The 17,178-nt window shown below is 43.0% G+C and overlaps 1 protein-coding gene across 1 annotated transcript in view; it reads left to right on the top strand.

The window, feature by feature from the left end:
* The first annotated feature begins 567 nt into the window (after positions 1 to 567).
* Positions 568 to 17,178, top strand: part of LOC112574681 (collagen alpha-1(I) chain-like) — a 54,110-nt gene continuing 37,499 nt past the window's right edge. The window contains exon 1 of the mRNA XM_025255908.1: positions 568 to 1,110. Coding sequence (XP_025111693.1) covers positions 936 to 1,110 — 175 coding nt within the window. The 5' untranslated portion in view covers positions 568 to 935. The remainder of the gene's footprint in view (positions 1,111 to 17,178) is intronic.

The raw sequence follows: 17,178 nt of genomic DNA, 5'->3' as shown, positions 1-17,178 counted from the left end.
GCGTATGTGTGAGCGTGTATGTGTGTGCGTGTGTGACATTTCAAAGGGCGGAGAGAAAAGTTCCTTTGCGATATAGTGCTGGATGATGATGATGATGATTATGATTGTGGTGGTAGTGGTGGTGGTGGTGGTGGCAGCTGTCGTGGTAGTGGGGCGGAAAGCGTGTGCCTAAAGCAGGGATCAGAAAATGCGTGTCACGCCCCTCTTTCATTCCATCCCCCCCCCCCCAAAAAAAAAAATCCTCATAAGAAATGGTCATCCGAGACCTGCTAACACGTTCGCACAGTCACGTCACCCTGGCAACTGCCACCCGATGTTTGTGCAGCGTCAGCAATCCGTGGCGCCAACGACCTCTGTCTTGTGCCGCTCTCTCGTTCACACTCCGCCCCTCCTCTTCCTCCTTCAGTCACTTTCTGCCGCAGGTCACGTGGCAGCATATCTGAACTCTGGGGAAGGGGACCAGCTCGTTCTCACCTCTCCTCCACCCCTCCTCGTCCCTTCCTCACATCACCTATCTACCTTCTCTCGCACCCGTCGCTGAAAGAAGTCTGGAAGTTCAGACGTGCGCTGCCAACTTTAGCCGCAGCGTTCTTGAGGGCACAGCTCGCACGCTCTCTTCCAGGGGTGAGGTCATCGCGCCGGCGCACTTGCCTGCTTGCGACAGAAACCTAGCTTCTGCTTGTTCTTCCTCCTCCCCCCAAACTTCTCCCTTCCTTTCCAGTCTGCGTGGAACGAGCTCACTGGGGCCAGTAACTATGCTGCCGCTGTGACAAGAGTTGCGCGCACATAGTCACCGCCCTTCTCTCTCTCTTTTTGTCCGGCAACAGGAAAGACTGACCGCAGAACCCGGCGGATCCCGCGGGGAGGACGAGGTACCCCCGCGCGGCAGTGTCGGGTGTGTGGTGACGGAAGGGACCAGGAGGAGATGGTGAAGGATGTGCAACGATAGAAGTGTAACGATGAGAAGGACTGGGACTCGGCTCTCTAGCCCTGTCAGCAGACACCTCGTACAGGGAGTTGGGAGCTGGTCCGGAGGAATGCTTACCTTCCTTGCATTGCTCCTTCTTGGGGTGCAGGGGATAATCGCAGCCAATGTCCCCTTGCAAGAAGGTAAGTCCGGTTCGATCCCTCTCTAGGTCAGTTATCTTCTTGTACCCCACCCTCCCTTAATTAATTATTTCTGAAATGTACCAGGGCACCGACGAGGTGAGCATTACACACCAGTTTGCTTATATCATCAAATATGTAGATGACGAAAGGTGAAAGGCCACTAAAGAGGGGAATAATTATGTTTGGTACATTGAATACCATTCCCATTTCATTCCAATGTTTTAAATGTTTTGTTTAACAAAACAACAGTTCAGAGCTTTTTTTAAAAAAAAAAAATAACGAACCAAGTCAAAGTCACGGTAAATTTTAAATTTTTTTTCACATAATATTACTAACATTTTCCATCCATCTCATTTCAAAGCCATGGATTATCTGACTAACAAAATACGCAGTTTAAATTGTCCGTTCTGAAAATAACGAACAAGCCAACCGTTATCCGAGTAAAACTCCTCTCGATGTTTTTGGTACATTCAATATGACTTCACTTTCTTTCTGCTCTCAGTTTTCTCCCCAAAGTTGTTCTGTTTATCCAAGACAGAAGTTCTGAGTTGCCTTTTTGTTAAAATAAAAGAACAAGTGAGTTGTTGTCGAGTAAAGTATCCTCCTGTCTGGGGAGTGTAAACAATGTTGTAGACTTTCTGTCGTCGGGGACTATTTCCTACCTTCGAGACTTTTGCCTCCCATTGTCTTTACATGGCTTGTACACAGCTTTTCTATTTGTGTGTGTCTGTGTGTGCAGTCTGTCTCTCGTGTATCTTTAGTCTTTCTCTCACTAAGTAACGGGTTTTTTTTTTTTTTTCGCATCTTCTCTGTATTTCTGAGTTGTATTCGTCTGGTGAGTTCATCCTTTGTTGACGCAGGTGTGACCAATGTGTCTACACGGTAATGTTTCTAACCTGTAAATTGGTTCTTTTATTTTCACAATATTTCTTCACTAAGTCATTTCTTCTTCCTTTCTCTCTCATTCCATCTTTCTCCCAGGGTTTCTTTATAATTTTTCTTGTTTGAGCGAGTTAAGTCTTGTCTGTACAGTACATTAACACATAATACTTGTGTTTGTATTTTCTCTATCTGTCTATGTTCTCTCTGTGTGTTTATGTCCCGATCTCCCGCTTTATCTATTAGTGTGTTGAATACGTGTGTGTGTGTGTGTGTTTACCCGCTTCCCTGCCTATGCTGAATGTCGGGGTTTTTTTTTTTCCTTTCGCTCTCTCTCTCCATCTCTCTATCCCGTCTCTGTTCAGTGTTGACTATGTGGTTTATCTGTCAGTATCTTCCCACTCACTGTCTCCATCCCCTCCCCCTCCCTCTTCCTCTTTTGCATTTTCAAACAGCAATATTCAAACAGCATGCCGTATTTTGAACTGGTCATGGCCTCACCGGAAGCCATTTTGGTAGACCAAATGTTCCAAATGTATGATTAACATGAGTGTTTGTGTTTATGCTCTGACTTTTCTAACCACTATCTGACTAAAATCAGTAGATATCAACCTACGGATTACTATGAGGGTGATTTCCTTCATCATAGTCAAATTTAAGGCTGGTAGTCCGCCGTCAAGATGGCGTCTCAGGCTGTCTTGGCTATCGCATATTTCTTGGTCTCGGTAACTCACACTATACAAACTGAAACCCCCTCAAAACCTGTAGATTTTTTTAAAAGTGTCTTCATGTTGCTTTATGTTAAATATTTATTATTTGGTTCATGTACCTTAATGAATTTTTATAAAACTTTTTTATGTTTCGCCAAACAAACTGAACCGCGTTGAAACCAATTTTAAGTTTCAAATCTTTTTATTTTTTATTTTTAGTAGTTTCTACGCATGCGCTGTCACATGCATGTTTACAGACTGAATAGGTTATGTTTCTGTTCTGTTTTAAGAAAACAATTAGCATTGTTGATCATTGTTGCCCGGCATTACACACAGTACTGCTCCTCATTACACACAGTACTGCTCCTCATTACACACAGTACTGCTCCTCATTACACACAGCACTGCTCCTCATTACACACAGCACTGCTCCTCATTACACGCTGTAGTGTTACAGCAGTACGCTCTGCAGTGCTAGTGAGGCGTAGCATCCTTCAGCACCTCACGTTGTAATCACGTGCATTGCACGTTGTCTTGCAGCATTTGTCAGGATACTACGTGGTCTGTTTTCTGAGTTTCACGTCGCAACAACGGGTTTTAACGTTGCCTGGCATCCATTCCTACAAAACCTTTCTTCAATTCCACTTGCATAAAACGCTGACGGTGTCTTTGAAGTTCCCTCGGCTCACATTGACACACCCTCCTTCCTTTATCCTCCGTCCTTCACATGTTCCTCCCACGCTGAGCATCCAACGGCGCAACATACGAAACCGGAAGTAAATTACAACAGCAACCTCCCCCCCCACCTCCCAGCTCATCTGTTTCGTTCGCATGAACTTACCCGTCGCTCAGGGGTCCCGTTGCATGGGTATTTCTACTGTCTCTCCATACATAAATGTTCCCGTAGAATATCCCACAGCGAGAACACCGCCCTTACAGACTCGGTTCCAGAAGGAAAAGGATGCAACCTGCCCCCGGCGTCAGGAGGTCCTTATCGCGAATCATAGACCAGGCGTCTGAACTAAAGTGGGGAGCGAGGGAGGTAAGGGGTTTGATGCTCACCAAAGCAGCAGGAGGACACAACTCTTCGTGGGGCCACCAGAGGGCGTGTGCGCGGTTACAGACACAGCCGACAGACGAAGCAAGATAATTAGACGCCCACAGATGTAGCTGATGTTGATTACGAGGCGGCAACGAGAAATGAAGAGAGCTATTGATGAGGGAGGAAGGCGCTGCTTTACAATTTTACAATAAATCGTAAAGACGATCTCCTTCAGTTCCCTGGAAGGGTGCGAGTTGTTTGCCGTGCAAAGTGATGCATGCTGGTCAACATCAAAGAAGACATGTTGATAATTTTCAAACATAAATCATGTTAGTCATGATGCAACATGTTCATTATCAAATATGATATATGTTGATTATCGTTAAAAAAATATATTGCTCCTTACCAGGCAGGATGTGTGTTGTTCGTCATCAAATAATAATAAAGTTCGCTCATTACAATTAAATTATAATTATACAATGAGCTTACAACTAATTTATATAACTAATAATATAAATAATGAACTTATATAAAAATAAAATGCTGATCGTAAGTCAACTGAATGGATGCTTTGGACTGTTAAGATGAGACTCTTGCCCAAAAGACCAAGTCTTAAGTTCATTATGGTACAACTGAGTGAAGACTGGTAGAAAAAGTTTAATATGAAACAATCGCAGATTCAAGAAAGCACAAAAAATAATAAATCAGCGAGATAGCAACCAAAAATTATGATCGACAAAAAGTTGAGAGTGAAACTTTTATCACCAAGAATTACAGTTAAGTAGGCAGCTCATTGTTACACCAAACCTTACAAAAATGAATAAAATGTTAGACAAACCAGCAGTAGAAAACATGGTATAGGATGTCAGACACACAAACACTTAGCAAGACCTAGAATTTTAGACATGAGAGCATAAAGTAAATACGAAAAACACATTTAAATGATGAACAGATCTTCACTGGAAGATGACAGAAAAACTGAACTGCAAAATTTTCAGTAATGAAAGAGGGCAGAATTTAATTATTCTCTGACAGAAAAGCAGAGAGAGTTAGCATAGGGTTAAAAAAAGTAGTTTAGATGTTTATTTTGAGACAGCTCCCCAAAAGCCAGATCGCCAAGATAGAGATATCAGTTTTGCTATCTCTGTGTGTTTGAGGGGGAGGTGAGAGAAGGAGAGAAGGAGAGAGAGAGAGATTCGACAAAAAAAGCTTATCACACAAACAGTTAAGATAAAGACCAAAGTTTCTAGACACTTTACTTCAGGACGACTCCATACTGAAGGGATGGGAGAAGAAGGAGACAAAGTGCGTTTCCACAGTGGGAACGAAAGGTTTGTTTTCACTACTCGGGTGGAGCATGTTGGGCATGCGCGCCGGATGCCAGGCGAAGTTTCAGAGACAAACTGATGTTGCTTCTCGCCACAGCAACAGTCGCCCACGCTGTCGGGGCATCGTCGCCCAAAGGCCACTTTTTTTTCTCTTGTTATTTCTATTTTTTTAAAATCTTTTTATTTTTTTTAACTTTCCTCTTTTTCTTTTAAGACACGATGGCCACAAGAAACCTCACGACTTAGGAGCTCTTACTTCGTGAGGTTGTGGTATTCCTCTTCCTTCGACTTCAGCTTAGTCCTCCTAGTGATATTACCGTCTCGTAAGTAAATAAATAAATAAATAAATAAGGATGCCTGAGTGCCTTTAGGTTACATAGTTTTACTTGAATTTCTGCCAAAAAAAACACCACACACCCAGCCACTCACACACATACATATTGTGTACGAGATAGGGTGCCTCATAAAGTTGAAATAAATATTTTGGTGCTATGCTCAAGATAATTAATTCCGATAAGTGTTATCTTAAAGCCGCCGCAGGATTTTCGCACCAAAGGTCGATTGTTAAGGAGACTGACTGCCGCACCGTCTGTCTCGGGTTGTAATCAGGTCGCTGACGATGATCAGACTTTTATCATCGCCGTTGTCTGGCACGATGATAATTTTTTTCCTCGAGCATCTGCGATACCTTGAGCCGTCTCTGCACACGGCACGCTGCAAGTCGCAGTGCTCCGCGAAGCTGCTTAAAAATAGATTGCATCTGCTGATGAAATTAATTCCCAGGAAAACATTTTGAAGCCAAAATATATGAAGTAACATACCAAGGGCAAGGTTACAGTACAAATTTTATTTTAACAAACAAAGTGGCATTTTATCGTGATAAAATAAATAGTTTAAAAGTTTGCGACATCGGAACGACTTCAGCGGCTCCGGAGGTGACGAAGGAAAGCGTGCAGTTACCGCCCCTTGTCCTGACTTCCTGCTGAGACAGAGGAATGTGCAGTTCCAGGCTGCGGGCCAACCCTGCAAGTGTGGAGCTAGAGATGTGGGCTTCCCAGCATGCACAGTGACATGTTTGTCTGTTTGATGTCAGACTTGTTTCGCTCTGACAGGTGCTTATGTTGCCCTGCACTCCTTGCACGTGCACAGAGCAGACGACAGTCGTGTTGATGCTTGTGTAGGTTCGTGTCCTTATGTTCTTGGTTGTATCACCGACTTTCATATTAACTTTCAGTATTTCACAAAGCCAAAAAAAAAAAAAAAAAAAAAAAATCAAACCACGTCTAGACATATTTGAACTCGATTGCTATTTTGTTAACAATAATTTTATATCATTATAAACTATTAAAATAAAATAATATTTATTTAAAAAAACCCAACATATTCTTTGCATTTGAATTATTGTTGAGGCAGGTATCTGAAATAAATATGAAATTAAATTATAGCAGTCTCTTAGACGCACTTTAAATAACTGGACCGATGATTGTTGTGCAATAAAAACTAACAGAGAGTCTAAGATGTTGCTTCAGCTGTTTATGAGCTCCCTATCACCTGGATGAATGCCTGTTTCAAGTCATTGCTCCTTCTTTTGCGCTTGGCAAGACTGTAAACATATCTTCGTCTGCCTTCGTGAGTTGGCTTCAGGCCCTGCTTGAATCAATTGCTGCAACTTCCTGTGCTCACCTCACCCTTCTACCGGCCCACCCTGTTCCTGCCAACATCACTTCTTGTTTTAAAGGTTCCTCCTGAACATTTTTTGCTTCTACAGGAACGCCTGAGCACGGAAACTAACGGTCAGAGCCTATCAGCACCGGGTTTTTTGGAATAGTTAACGCTTTGTTTACTGAATTTATTTTTTATCTTTCTTGCCAGACGTGAGTAATGCTAGACGCATTTCAAGATAAATCGGTGCATTTTTGGCTAAAATCAGTTTATCGCCTCTAATTTTGTTTATTTGTGTGTGTGTGTGGGTGTGGTATCTGTGAGTGTTTTCACATAATTGTGTGTGACTTCGCGGGAAAGAACCATTTATGCTGCTTTGCGATATATGAAATGATTCTTTTAGTTGTTTTTTTATTTTTTTATTTTATGCTTCAGGAAAGTTTAATTCCATAGCTTTAGCTTGTGATAAACAAATCCAACTCGAACATTTTACATCATCTTAGAAACAAAACTTCTATTGCTGCCAGTTTTCATCACCACCACCACCATCATTAGTATTTTTTTTTTTCCTGATACTTCTTATATTTTGACTTTGTCGTCCTCTAGTTTGCTACACGCGATACTTCAACGGTTTTCTACACTGCTTTATTTAGAAGTATGTATAAGCTATCTATCCTTTCTGGGAATATTCCTAGTAGTTCTTTGGTTCAAATATTGCATACTTTTTCAAGAATATTATTGAAGGTTAGAGAGATTTCAAATATTTTTGATTATCAGGCAATGTTTTGTCGAGAGTGAAGTGGAATCGTGGCTCGTTCCTTCTTAACAACTGTGTTCCTTTTTAAATCTTTCTTGGAATTTATGTAATGCATTCCTCTAGAATCATTTCTTTCACTCCTGCTTTGATTCTTTTGTTTTCTAATTTTTAAAGATGTTTTCCTTACATATTGTTTCCTTTGACTTCGTCGAGCGGTCCGGTGGCGCAACGGTTAGCGCTGTTAGCGCCTGTCACCAATACAGTGAAGGTTGGCTGCCCTGAGTTCATTTCTCGTCTCGGGCACGTTGTTCTTTCTCTGCACGTGGCATCTGTTTACAGGGCTGGCTGCTTGCCGTGATATAGCCATAGCTGCTGACACGGCGTAAAACACCAATTCCCCCCCCCCCCTCCTTTGACTTCGTCACAAGTCGTTTCCCTCTTTGCTTATCTGTTTTATCTCAATGCTTTGAGCTGATGACAGATGGCGTGTTGGACACTTACTTGCTGTTTGTCTTGATGGGATGTTAGAAGTCCCGAAGTATTGGGAAAGAAAGACTTTCGAATGAAAAAACATTTGATGAAGATGTTATACCTGCTTCTTGTAGTGGAAAAGTATGTAAACTTGTAGTCGAAAAGTATGTAAACAAATGTCTAGCTAGTCCTTGCAACACACCCCCGGACTTTGCCAAACAATCTGTTCTAGTGAAGAGTTTGTTCCTGTAGTGGAGAATTTATTCAACACACTTGAAAGTGTGGTTAAGTGATGACACATTGGTGGTAGGTGAGAGAGAGGAAGAGAGAGAGAAAAAAAAGTGAGAGATGCTTGAAGAAGGATGTAATAATGTCGGCCGTCTGTTTTAAACTTGTAGCTGATGGCCGTGTGTTTATCAAACCCAAGATTTAAAAATACTAATCTCCAGATGAAACGACCTGACAAAGCAATTACAGACCGCCATCCCTTCTCGTAAATATACACAAAACACTCGTAAGAATTAAAACAAAAATCATATACTTCCGTTTGTCATGCATTATTCAAAGTCAGTAGAAAGAGGAGGCGGAAACTGCCAACAATGGCCGAGTCGTGGTCTAAAGGCTGTCTCACACTGTACGATCTACTCCAGGCCCGGGCTACAGAGCTGATTTACGAAAGAATAAGTTGAAAGGAAAGAAGGGTTTTCCCAACTGTCAAATGCTTTTACGGTTGCACATGCCAGAGACAGCTGCAACAGCTACTGTAACTGCGACATTTTCACCAGATTCCGGTGAGCAGGTCAGGTCAGGTCAGAATGCCACCGGAAGTGGAAGGGCCGATCTTCACGAACCCACTTTTGAAGGGCTCGATCCGATTGTTACTCGCAGTGAAAACATGGCTCACACCAGTAGCGATGTTAGAGAAAAGGAGAGCTGACACTTGGTTGTCTGTCTTTATGTTTAGGGAGCTTACTCTGCCGACCACAGATGTCTATGATGTGAGTTCTACATAGGTCTGTGCTGCCAACCGTCATAGTTATCTCCCGTGACATTAGCTACAGCTTCGATAGTCGGAAATTAGCCAGGAAGCACAGGTCTGCGCATGCACCTACATTCCTCAAACACACACCTGTGTGCATCTACAGCTGAAGTAATACGGATATGAGAGAAACTGAGCACTGGTTTACACCTGTACACAAAACTGTTTTACCTGTCTGTGCTGCATCCCACAGGCATACCTCCTACTATAAGTTCTCATTATTATTATTATTATTATTATTATTATTATTATTATTATTATTATTATTATTACTGAGGGATAACAAATGCACATTCTAGTAAGGGTCGTGTTTTATACTCTTGGACCATTTGCAGATATAAATGAGGCAAAATAAAAATAAAATGGCGACCTAATTTCCACTTTGAGCTTTTCGATCTGTAAAATCTGCAAGCAAATGACGGAGGAGGATGTAGGAATTAAAGTATTAAAAGGAAAGAAACGGAGGATTGGGGGTCGGAGGGCTGGGGGCTGGAGGAGCGAACGTGAGAAATGGACAGAAGGGACAAGGAGAAGAAGCTCTGACTGACAGACCGACAGAAAATCAAAAACCGACAAGAAGGTAGGCAGTCAAGCAGTCAAGAGGGCGAACATGAGAGAGAGAGAAGTTCAAAGGGGAGAGTGGGGTAGAAGGTTGAAGCTCAGAGTCTGAGGTCATCGTGTGTTTGGGGTTATCATGTTTAAGGTCTGCTAGACGCATTGCGTTTATGTTGTCTGCAACTGTCGGGAAATATTTGGGGTTCAGTGGTGAAAGGAATAGATGGTGATGCAGAAAGTAGAAAGATTTAAGAGGAAGAGGCAGTGTGAGGAGGAGAAAATGTGAAGGGAAGGGGAGTAGAGGGAAAAGAGGGAGGGGACGGGGAGGAACAGGTTTTTTTTTTCTTGGAGGGGCAGGGAAGGGGAGGAGAGGGGACGCAACCCTACGCTTGGCATCAGACGTGCGCCGATTTCCTGCTGCGGTGTGTTGCGCTTCCAATGCTCACCCCTGAAATCTGATCTGATGCTTCACACCCGCTGGCAAAGACGAAAAGAAAATTTGACAAAAAATTCCAGACTGCAGCAAAAATAGCTAAAACGCTGTGCTTTGTCAGCGAAATTCGAATAAAAGCGGCAGAAAGTGCGCGCTCGCTCGATCACTCACTCACTGACACGCACAAACTTCCAAATGAACACACACATACACAGATACACACGCACACATATACATATCTACACTTACATATACAAACACACATTGCTCGCTAAATATACTTCTAGACCATCTCAATCTCCACGACATCTTTTCTTTATGTTCCACGGTAATATTTTATTAGGTCCGACTGATGACAGTTCTGCTCAGCCCTTGCAATCATCCCCCCACAACTTCACAGATACAGGCGCACACGCGCACGCACCTGCACAAATACACGAGCGCACGCACGCGCAAGCAAAGAGGCGTGCACGCGACGCACGTGCACAAACATACAGATGTAGGTACATGGAGAGAAAGATAAGACTTGACACAGCCAGAGGTGCAGGACTGGCATTTTTACATTGCTTAATGGCTTATCGTCTTCAGCTGTGCACTGACATAAGCGGGACCGAGAGGTTGGTAAAGTGGTTCGTGGCCGTGAGTCTCGTGACACTCGATGTCATTCCGCGCGAGGAAGCTGGACACGTGGCCGCCCATGAGTTTGTTTGACCCTCGTCAGGAGAAATAAGCTTTACTTCCGTGCGATCTGCAATGATGTTGGAGAGGCTTGAATGAATGCAAACAAGTGTGTGTGTGTGTGTGTTCGTTCGTGTGCGCGCACATATGCTTATGTATACTCTCTGGTAGACATGTATTCAAGTGTGTGTTCAGAGGAGTATTTGTAATGTATATGTTATCCAGTTCAATGACTCATCGTGAATCTATAAATTGCAAGTTATTAGAGCAAATCATCATCATCATCATCATCATCATCATCATCATGAGCGACGGAAGGTATATACGTGCGTTTAAATATATGGAAGATGGGGTTGGTGAAAAGGTTGTCCATTATGTATGCATATGATTAGCCCACGTGTTTTCTGGGGTTATTTTGTTGTTGTTGTTGTTGGTTTCGCACCTGCGAGCATGCGCGTGTGTGTAGCCCTGGCCTGACTGACCTGGTCCAATGTAGTAATGAAGAGCGAGCAGTAGGAGGAATACGCCAACTCTGACCAGACTGAAAGCAGAAGCTCACACTCAGTCATTTCAATCTTTCCGTGCTTCCTGCAACTCACTCTCCACCCTTTACCCTCCCCCTCCTCCTTCCGATCCTCGACACTCCCTCCCAACACAGATACCCGGGTTCCTCCCGCTGGAAGGCGTTATGCGAATCGCGTCATCCTGTGTTGGGGCCTAGACGAGGGCGCGATCCCAGCTCCCGGTGCCGCCAGGTTCACTCGGTGTTGTGCCCCACATCGGACGCCGGCTGACTATCAACAAGTCTGCGGAACAAATTTTGGCAGAAAGTTAGATGTGAAGCTGATAGTTCCTCCAGCGTCCATATGGAATGAAGCTTGGGTGATTTCAAAGCAAACCTTGTGCAGGCCTTGTGTGTTATTTTAGAAATCTTTAAATATATATTATAAGAACTCGTGCTATTTGAGATTAGATTCTATATCAAACGTGCGCTGTTTAGAGACTCGCTCGATACAGGGATGTATTCTATTCAAAACTTACAAATATCTTATTAATGGAGAAATAGTCCAAAGCACTTACTGTATGGACATAATGTTGGCTTCATACCTGGAGCAAGCGGAATGGAGAAACCAAGTCAAACATTAATTTTTGGGTCATTTCAATAAGTGAACACCATATTCCTTTTACACAGCTCCTCTCTCTCACACACACTTATATACATGCAGGCAAAAACATACACGAGTAGTTTTTCATTAGAGATACAGGATACATTAATATGTGTGCGCGACAAACACACACACAGGCGCACAGCTTGTGTAAAAGAACTCTTCAGAAACATGAATATTTAGATTACAGTTCAGCTAACCACTGCCTTCACTGGATGTTTATGAGTGGCGCAGTAGATAAATTGATTATTTGGACAGGCACCAGAAAACAGACACGATGATGATGTTGACTAGGAAGTAGCTTGTGGGAAGTAGATATGATGTGGACTTGAAAGTACAAACTGGTGTCTTTGGTTTGTATTTCTGATTATTGTTCTTGTCAGTCTCCACAATGAATGTAATATCATGTGGATTGCAAATGGGTTCAAAACTGTAAGGTGTAAGTTAATTATTTCCTATTCGAAATACACTCTTTCTACTCCTATCTTCATTTTCTCTCTGGATACTAAAGCCAGTTTCCCTTGTCAGATTTTCAAGATTTCATTCCATCTTTCACATCACTTAGAAATATATGGCGCTCATAAAAATGTTATCACAGAATTTTCAAGTACCTAATTCTTAAACATGATGAATTATTCGCCAGCCTCCCTCTAACTTCAAGGCTTTTTTTCTATTAAGTTGCCTCCCATGGCTTCTGTAATTTCCATTAACTCCCACCCATCTCTCCTTTCAGTCGACCTAGTGACTTGTATCCACCCAAAAATCAGGTCGTGTTCACTTCTGACAAACCCCCTACCATCCTCCCCCCCCATCTCTCTTTCACCTCGTACCCTCATTCTCTCTTAACAACTAAAGCCAGTTGCGATATTTCCCCTTCCACCCCATTCACACCACCCACCCCGCCTTTTTTTTTTTTTTTTCAAAGGAAAGCAGAACACGATAAGGGAGACTACCTGCCCGGGAACTGTTGCGAGAAGACGCTCGAGGAACGTTTATCTTCCGGTTCCTCGGTCCGATGAAAAGACAGTTTTTGCTCAGATCAGTCGTCCATGGCTGCATCCAATCAGCATTTAGCAGTTTTTTAGTGACGTACGCAAACCGGAAACGGGGGTCGAGCATATGTGCGTGGCTTAGCTTACATTTTTGGACATAGAGTGTTTTTTACACCATTCCAGCTTCATGGACGTGGAGAAAAAGCGATTTAAAGTGAAACAGAAGTTCTGGCAAAGTCGCTTTCCAGACTGCCTGCTCTTGCAGAAGTAATAAATGTGTGAAGTGAAATAATGTGAAGCAGAAACCAAGCAACTCGACCAAAGTGATGTGGTTAACCTGCTTGATGCCTGAAAGAGTCCTGCATGGTCTGCTTGCGTCTACCTCTTCGACCTTTGACTGTTTGCTGGTGGAGAGAAATTTGTCGGCTGCTGCTGTCGTCGACATTTTTCCTCCCGAGTGAGAGGGAACTGGACAGGGGCTGTGAAGTGGTTTAAAGAGAATAAAACCCTTTTCACTCATTTGAGCCGTTGATGTATAGCAATTTTTGCACGAACCGCATTTATTACTCAGCACAACCATAAACCTTATTCAATAACTGTAAGGGATTTTATAAATAACAGTAATAATTAACTGATTTATTTCTTTGTGCTTGCTTACCATATTTTATGTACCTAAATGTATTTAAAGGACACACGGGCAAGCTACTCTTTTCTTTCTCTGTCTGTGTGAGAGATGGAGAGAAAGTAAGGGCTGTTCGTAAAATTGTCATGAATTATTTCTTATTTATTGCTTTATATATATATTTGTTGATATGTCAAGCACATCACGGAAAAATTTAATGGCAGTAGCAAAACAACACTGCACATTTTTTTTTTTCGTTTCTGCAAAAAGGTTCCTTCCTGTAATTAAAACAAAAACTAACGAGCGACAGCTTTATGGAAAGTGCTGAGTTCCACACGTGTAAGCTCTCCGCCATCTGCTATTCCAGCCAATGCCTGATGCCTCAACTGGCATCTTTAACCATAATTTTTTCAAAACCTGGCCAAAAAAAAAAGTTTGAACTTACATTGCCAACGGTTGTTTTGCTCGTTGAGGTGACGGTTATGTTTTCAGCCTTGGGCTTTGCTGTCCTAAAGGTGTCTTGTCTGATGTTATGGGTAAAATGACCCCTTGGGCTCATAGTCAATTTAAAAATTAAATATGTCCGAGGCTGAGGATGCGTAGCTCGATACCCAAGTGGTGCAGTGTATGCGGTGCTGTTGACCAACTAGATGTCTATCACCTGACAAGGTAGGGACAGGAAAGATAGCAAGGGAGAGGAGACATAAACCTCACTCACTCTCTCACACACACACAAACTAACGAAAAAAAGTTACTGGAAAAAAAGAAAAGAGCTCCATGTGTGATTTGGATTTAAAAAATCATACACTTGTTGACCTACGAAATCTCTTATGCAATCATTACTGCATCGCTCCTTCCCCTCCCTCCCCCTCCCTCAGTTCATGAAACCTGGTCTTACACCTGTTGGAGAGGGGTATGCATTGCCATAGTGACAGGTGCTGACCCTATCAGAATCTCGTTTCGGACGAGATCGCGATATAAAACATTGGCAGCCGACGAAGTGAGAAGTAGCCAGGCGACTGGTGTACCCGCATCCTGATAGCAGGACGGTCCGGAAATGGCTGATTTATTTCCCAGAGTTCGCAGAGAGGAGAGAAAGCGTTATCTGTCGTGTTCCACCTCACCGGGTACCTTTGAGCTGCACCTGTGCTGAGCACGTGCTAACGATGATTGCGTCACGTGGTGTCAAGGTGATGGGGGTCTTCATTCTGTGACCGCCCCTCCAGCCCCTCATCCCATGTTGCCGTCACCAGTCTATGCGAAACACCTGTGAACCAATGTAGAATGCAATGTGGGTGCATGAAAGGTCTTAAAGGCATACTGGAGTGTCAGATAAAATCTCCCCACCCCCTTCTCCTCCTCCCCAAAACACTGTTTGAGCAGTTGGCACATTATCAACTCTTGAAGACTTTCCTCCCTTCAGACTTTGTCCACCTCTTCCCGCAGGACAGGTAGGTCTGCAGGTTCACTGTGTCTAGCCTGGCTGTTTTGGAGGATGTCGGCATCGTTCTTCAGCTGGAAGTTGTACATCTGTAGAGGACTCAACATTCACATTTTGTTGCAGGACTCATTCCATCTGTTGAATACAACATTAATTTCTGTGAGAAATTTCTTGGCCATTGCTATCTTTGATGGCTGAGGTCTCGCCTCTCTGTCTTACTGGCGTAGTCCTAGAACATTCCAGGACAAAGGTCTCGGTGCAGAAAAGAACACAAGGCAACAGGAGATACAAAAGTCAACATTGAGAAAACGCACACACACACAAAAGTTCATAGAAAGCTAGTTTATGCAAAGGAACATCCATCTTGCTACGTGATTAATAAAACTAAGGCAGGAATGTAGGTTATTGGGTTCAAAAAGAAAAAAAAAAGAGCAAGAATGTGTAAACACGGGGCTCTGGTGGGCGTCTATCAGGTTTGGGAACCTCTGAAGCTGCAGGAGGCACGCCTGTAAGCACTAGATGGCGTCTTTGAAGCTGATGTACCCACCATTCTCACATAAAATCTTATTTAGTTATTCTAGCTTTCCATTTTCCACAGGCAGTAGGACGTGCAGACCAGCAGATAGACATAAGAAAGACATCGCTGGCCACCTCAGCACCTGACCTGATGGAACAGAGAAGAAAATAATTTTTGTGTGTGTCGCAATCACTGACATGTAAATTTTTTTTCTTCTCTGTCTTCTCTTCTCTTGTATCAACCTTCTCTCTGTGTCTCTCAGTCGCGACGAAGCCATTCACATCCATAGTTTGTAAATCCCACATCCTGAGGTTCTGAAGCCCTCCCACCTACCACTTTATTTACACAGTTGCTCACCCACTTTTCCTTTCTCGCTCGAAGCTGAGTGTAAACACCATCTTGCTGATGTTCCTTTTATTGTGCAAGAGCATCGTTCCAACATCTTCCCATCCTCTCTCTCTCCCACATACACACGTGTACCGTGTCGTGAGCACTTGCTCATTCATCTGACATGCTCCTCAGGACGCCTACACCTTCTGAAGTATTTGGAGTTCAATTCCAAACACTTGTCATTTCTTGGCCTTTAGCTGAACGAGCGGCAGCAAACAAAACCATGGAAACAGGTTCATCTTTTATTTCCCTGAAAAGCAGCTGCTTTGAGATTCTTTTCGAAGCCGCTCCTACAGAAAGCTGTATAAAATTTTCAATTTTCAGTCTTATTTGAAAATTATATTTGTTAAATATTACCTACATCATTTTAGTCGATCACAACAACTAAATATTTGTTTGAGAAATGTCTTCAGTAGTCTTGGAAGGTGTCTGACTTCGATCTATCTATTCCATATTTATTTGTTGTGTTTCTCTTTTCTTTGTTTCTTCTGGTCTTTCACTCTTTGATACAACGAACAATCCTCACTAATTAGTCATTTCACACAGACACAGGTAGACAAACGGACACAACATGCACATGCATCAAAGTGATTACCTGCCGTCTCGTGTCCGTTATATCTTGGCTTGCCAGGGATACAGCATTAGCCAGACTGTTTACAGAAGCCAGGTGGTCGTCGTCTGCGAGAGGAAACATTCACTCAAGGCGAGAATAAGTTCTTTGTGTTCAGTGTTTACACAAAGACGACCACAACATGATCTAACGGGTCCGGCGCCGAGGGGGGAGAGGTGTGGAGGAGGTAGAAGTAGGGTGGGGGAGTAGGAGGTTTTGTTGCAGAAGATTTTTCTGGATCCGGATCTCCATCGCAGAATTTACGAAGACAAGCAGGCAAGAATGCGAAAGCCAGCCAGAAATTCTCATCTTCCTCGTCCTCATCCTTACTCCCCGGACCCCGTGTTACTAGGATGCTGATGATGAGGAGTGGATAGAGAAGAGGAGTTCAGGAAGGAAAATGTAGATGTGGGAGGAGAGGAGGGAAAACGACGATGATCTGTGTGCCTGTAATTTTAATTTTTTTCTTTAATTAATGAAGTAGCACTGTTAGAGGTTGGGAGCTTGGAACACCTCCTCAACCAACCAACTGTTTTTAGAGGTTTGGAGTTAGGAACGCCTTCATTAATTTTCCAGCAGTACCCACAATTTGGGATTTGAACCACCTTCAACAATTAGCCAACAGTGTTTTGGATGGTGGGAGCTTGCAACACATTCAGTAATTAGCCAGCAGCTCCTATAAATTTTAGGGCTATGAAAATCATATTCTGTTTTGGAGACTGGGTGAAGTTATCCTCCCAGTCCTAATGTGACCACCCTGGGAGTTAGACTATCTT

The sequence above is a fragment of the Pomacea canaliculata genome, linkage group LG11, assembly GCF_003073045.1.
Source record: "Pomacea canaliculata isolate SZHN2017 linkage group LG11, ASM307304v1, whole genome shotgun sequence".
In the NCBI taxonomy this organism is placed as follows: Eukaryota; Metazoa; Mollusca; class Gastropoda; order Architaenioglossa; family Ampullariidae; genus Pomacea; species Pomacea canaliculata.
Note: the sequence above shows the minus strand (reverse complement) of the source record. Positions and strands in the feature narration are given on the sequence as shown.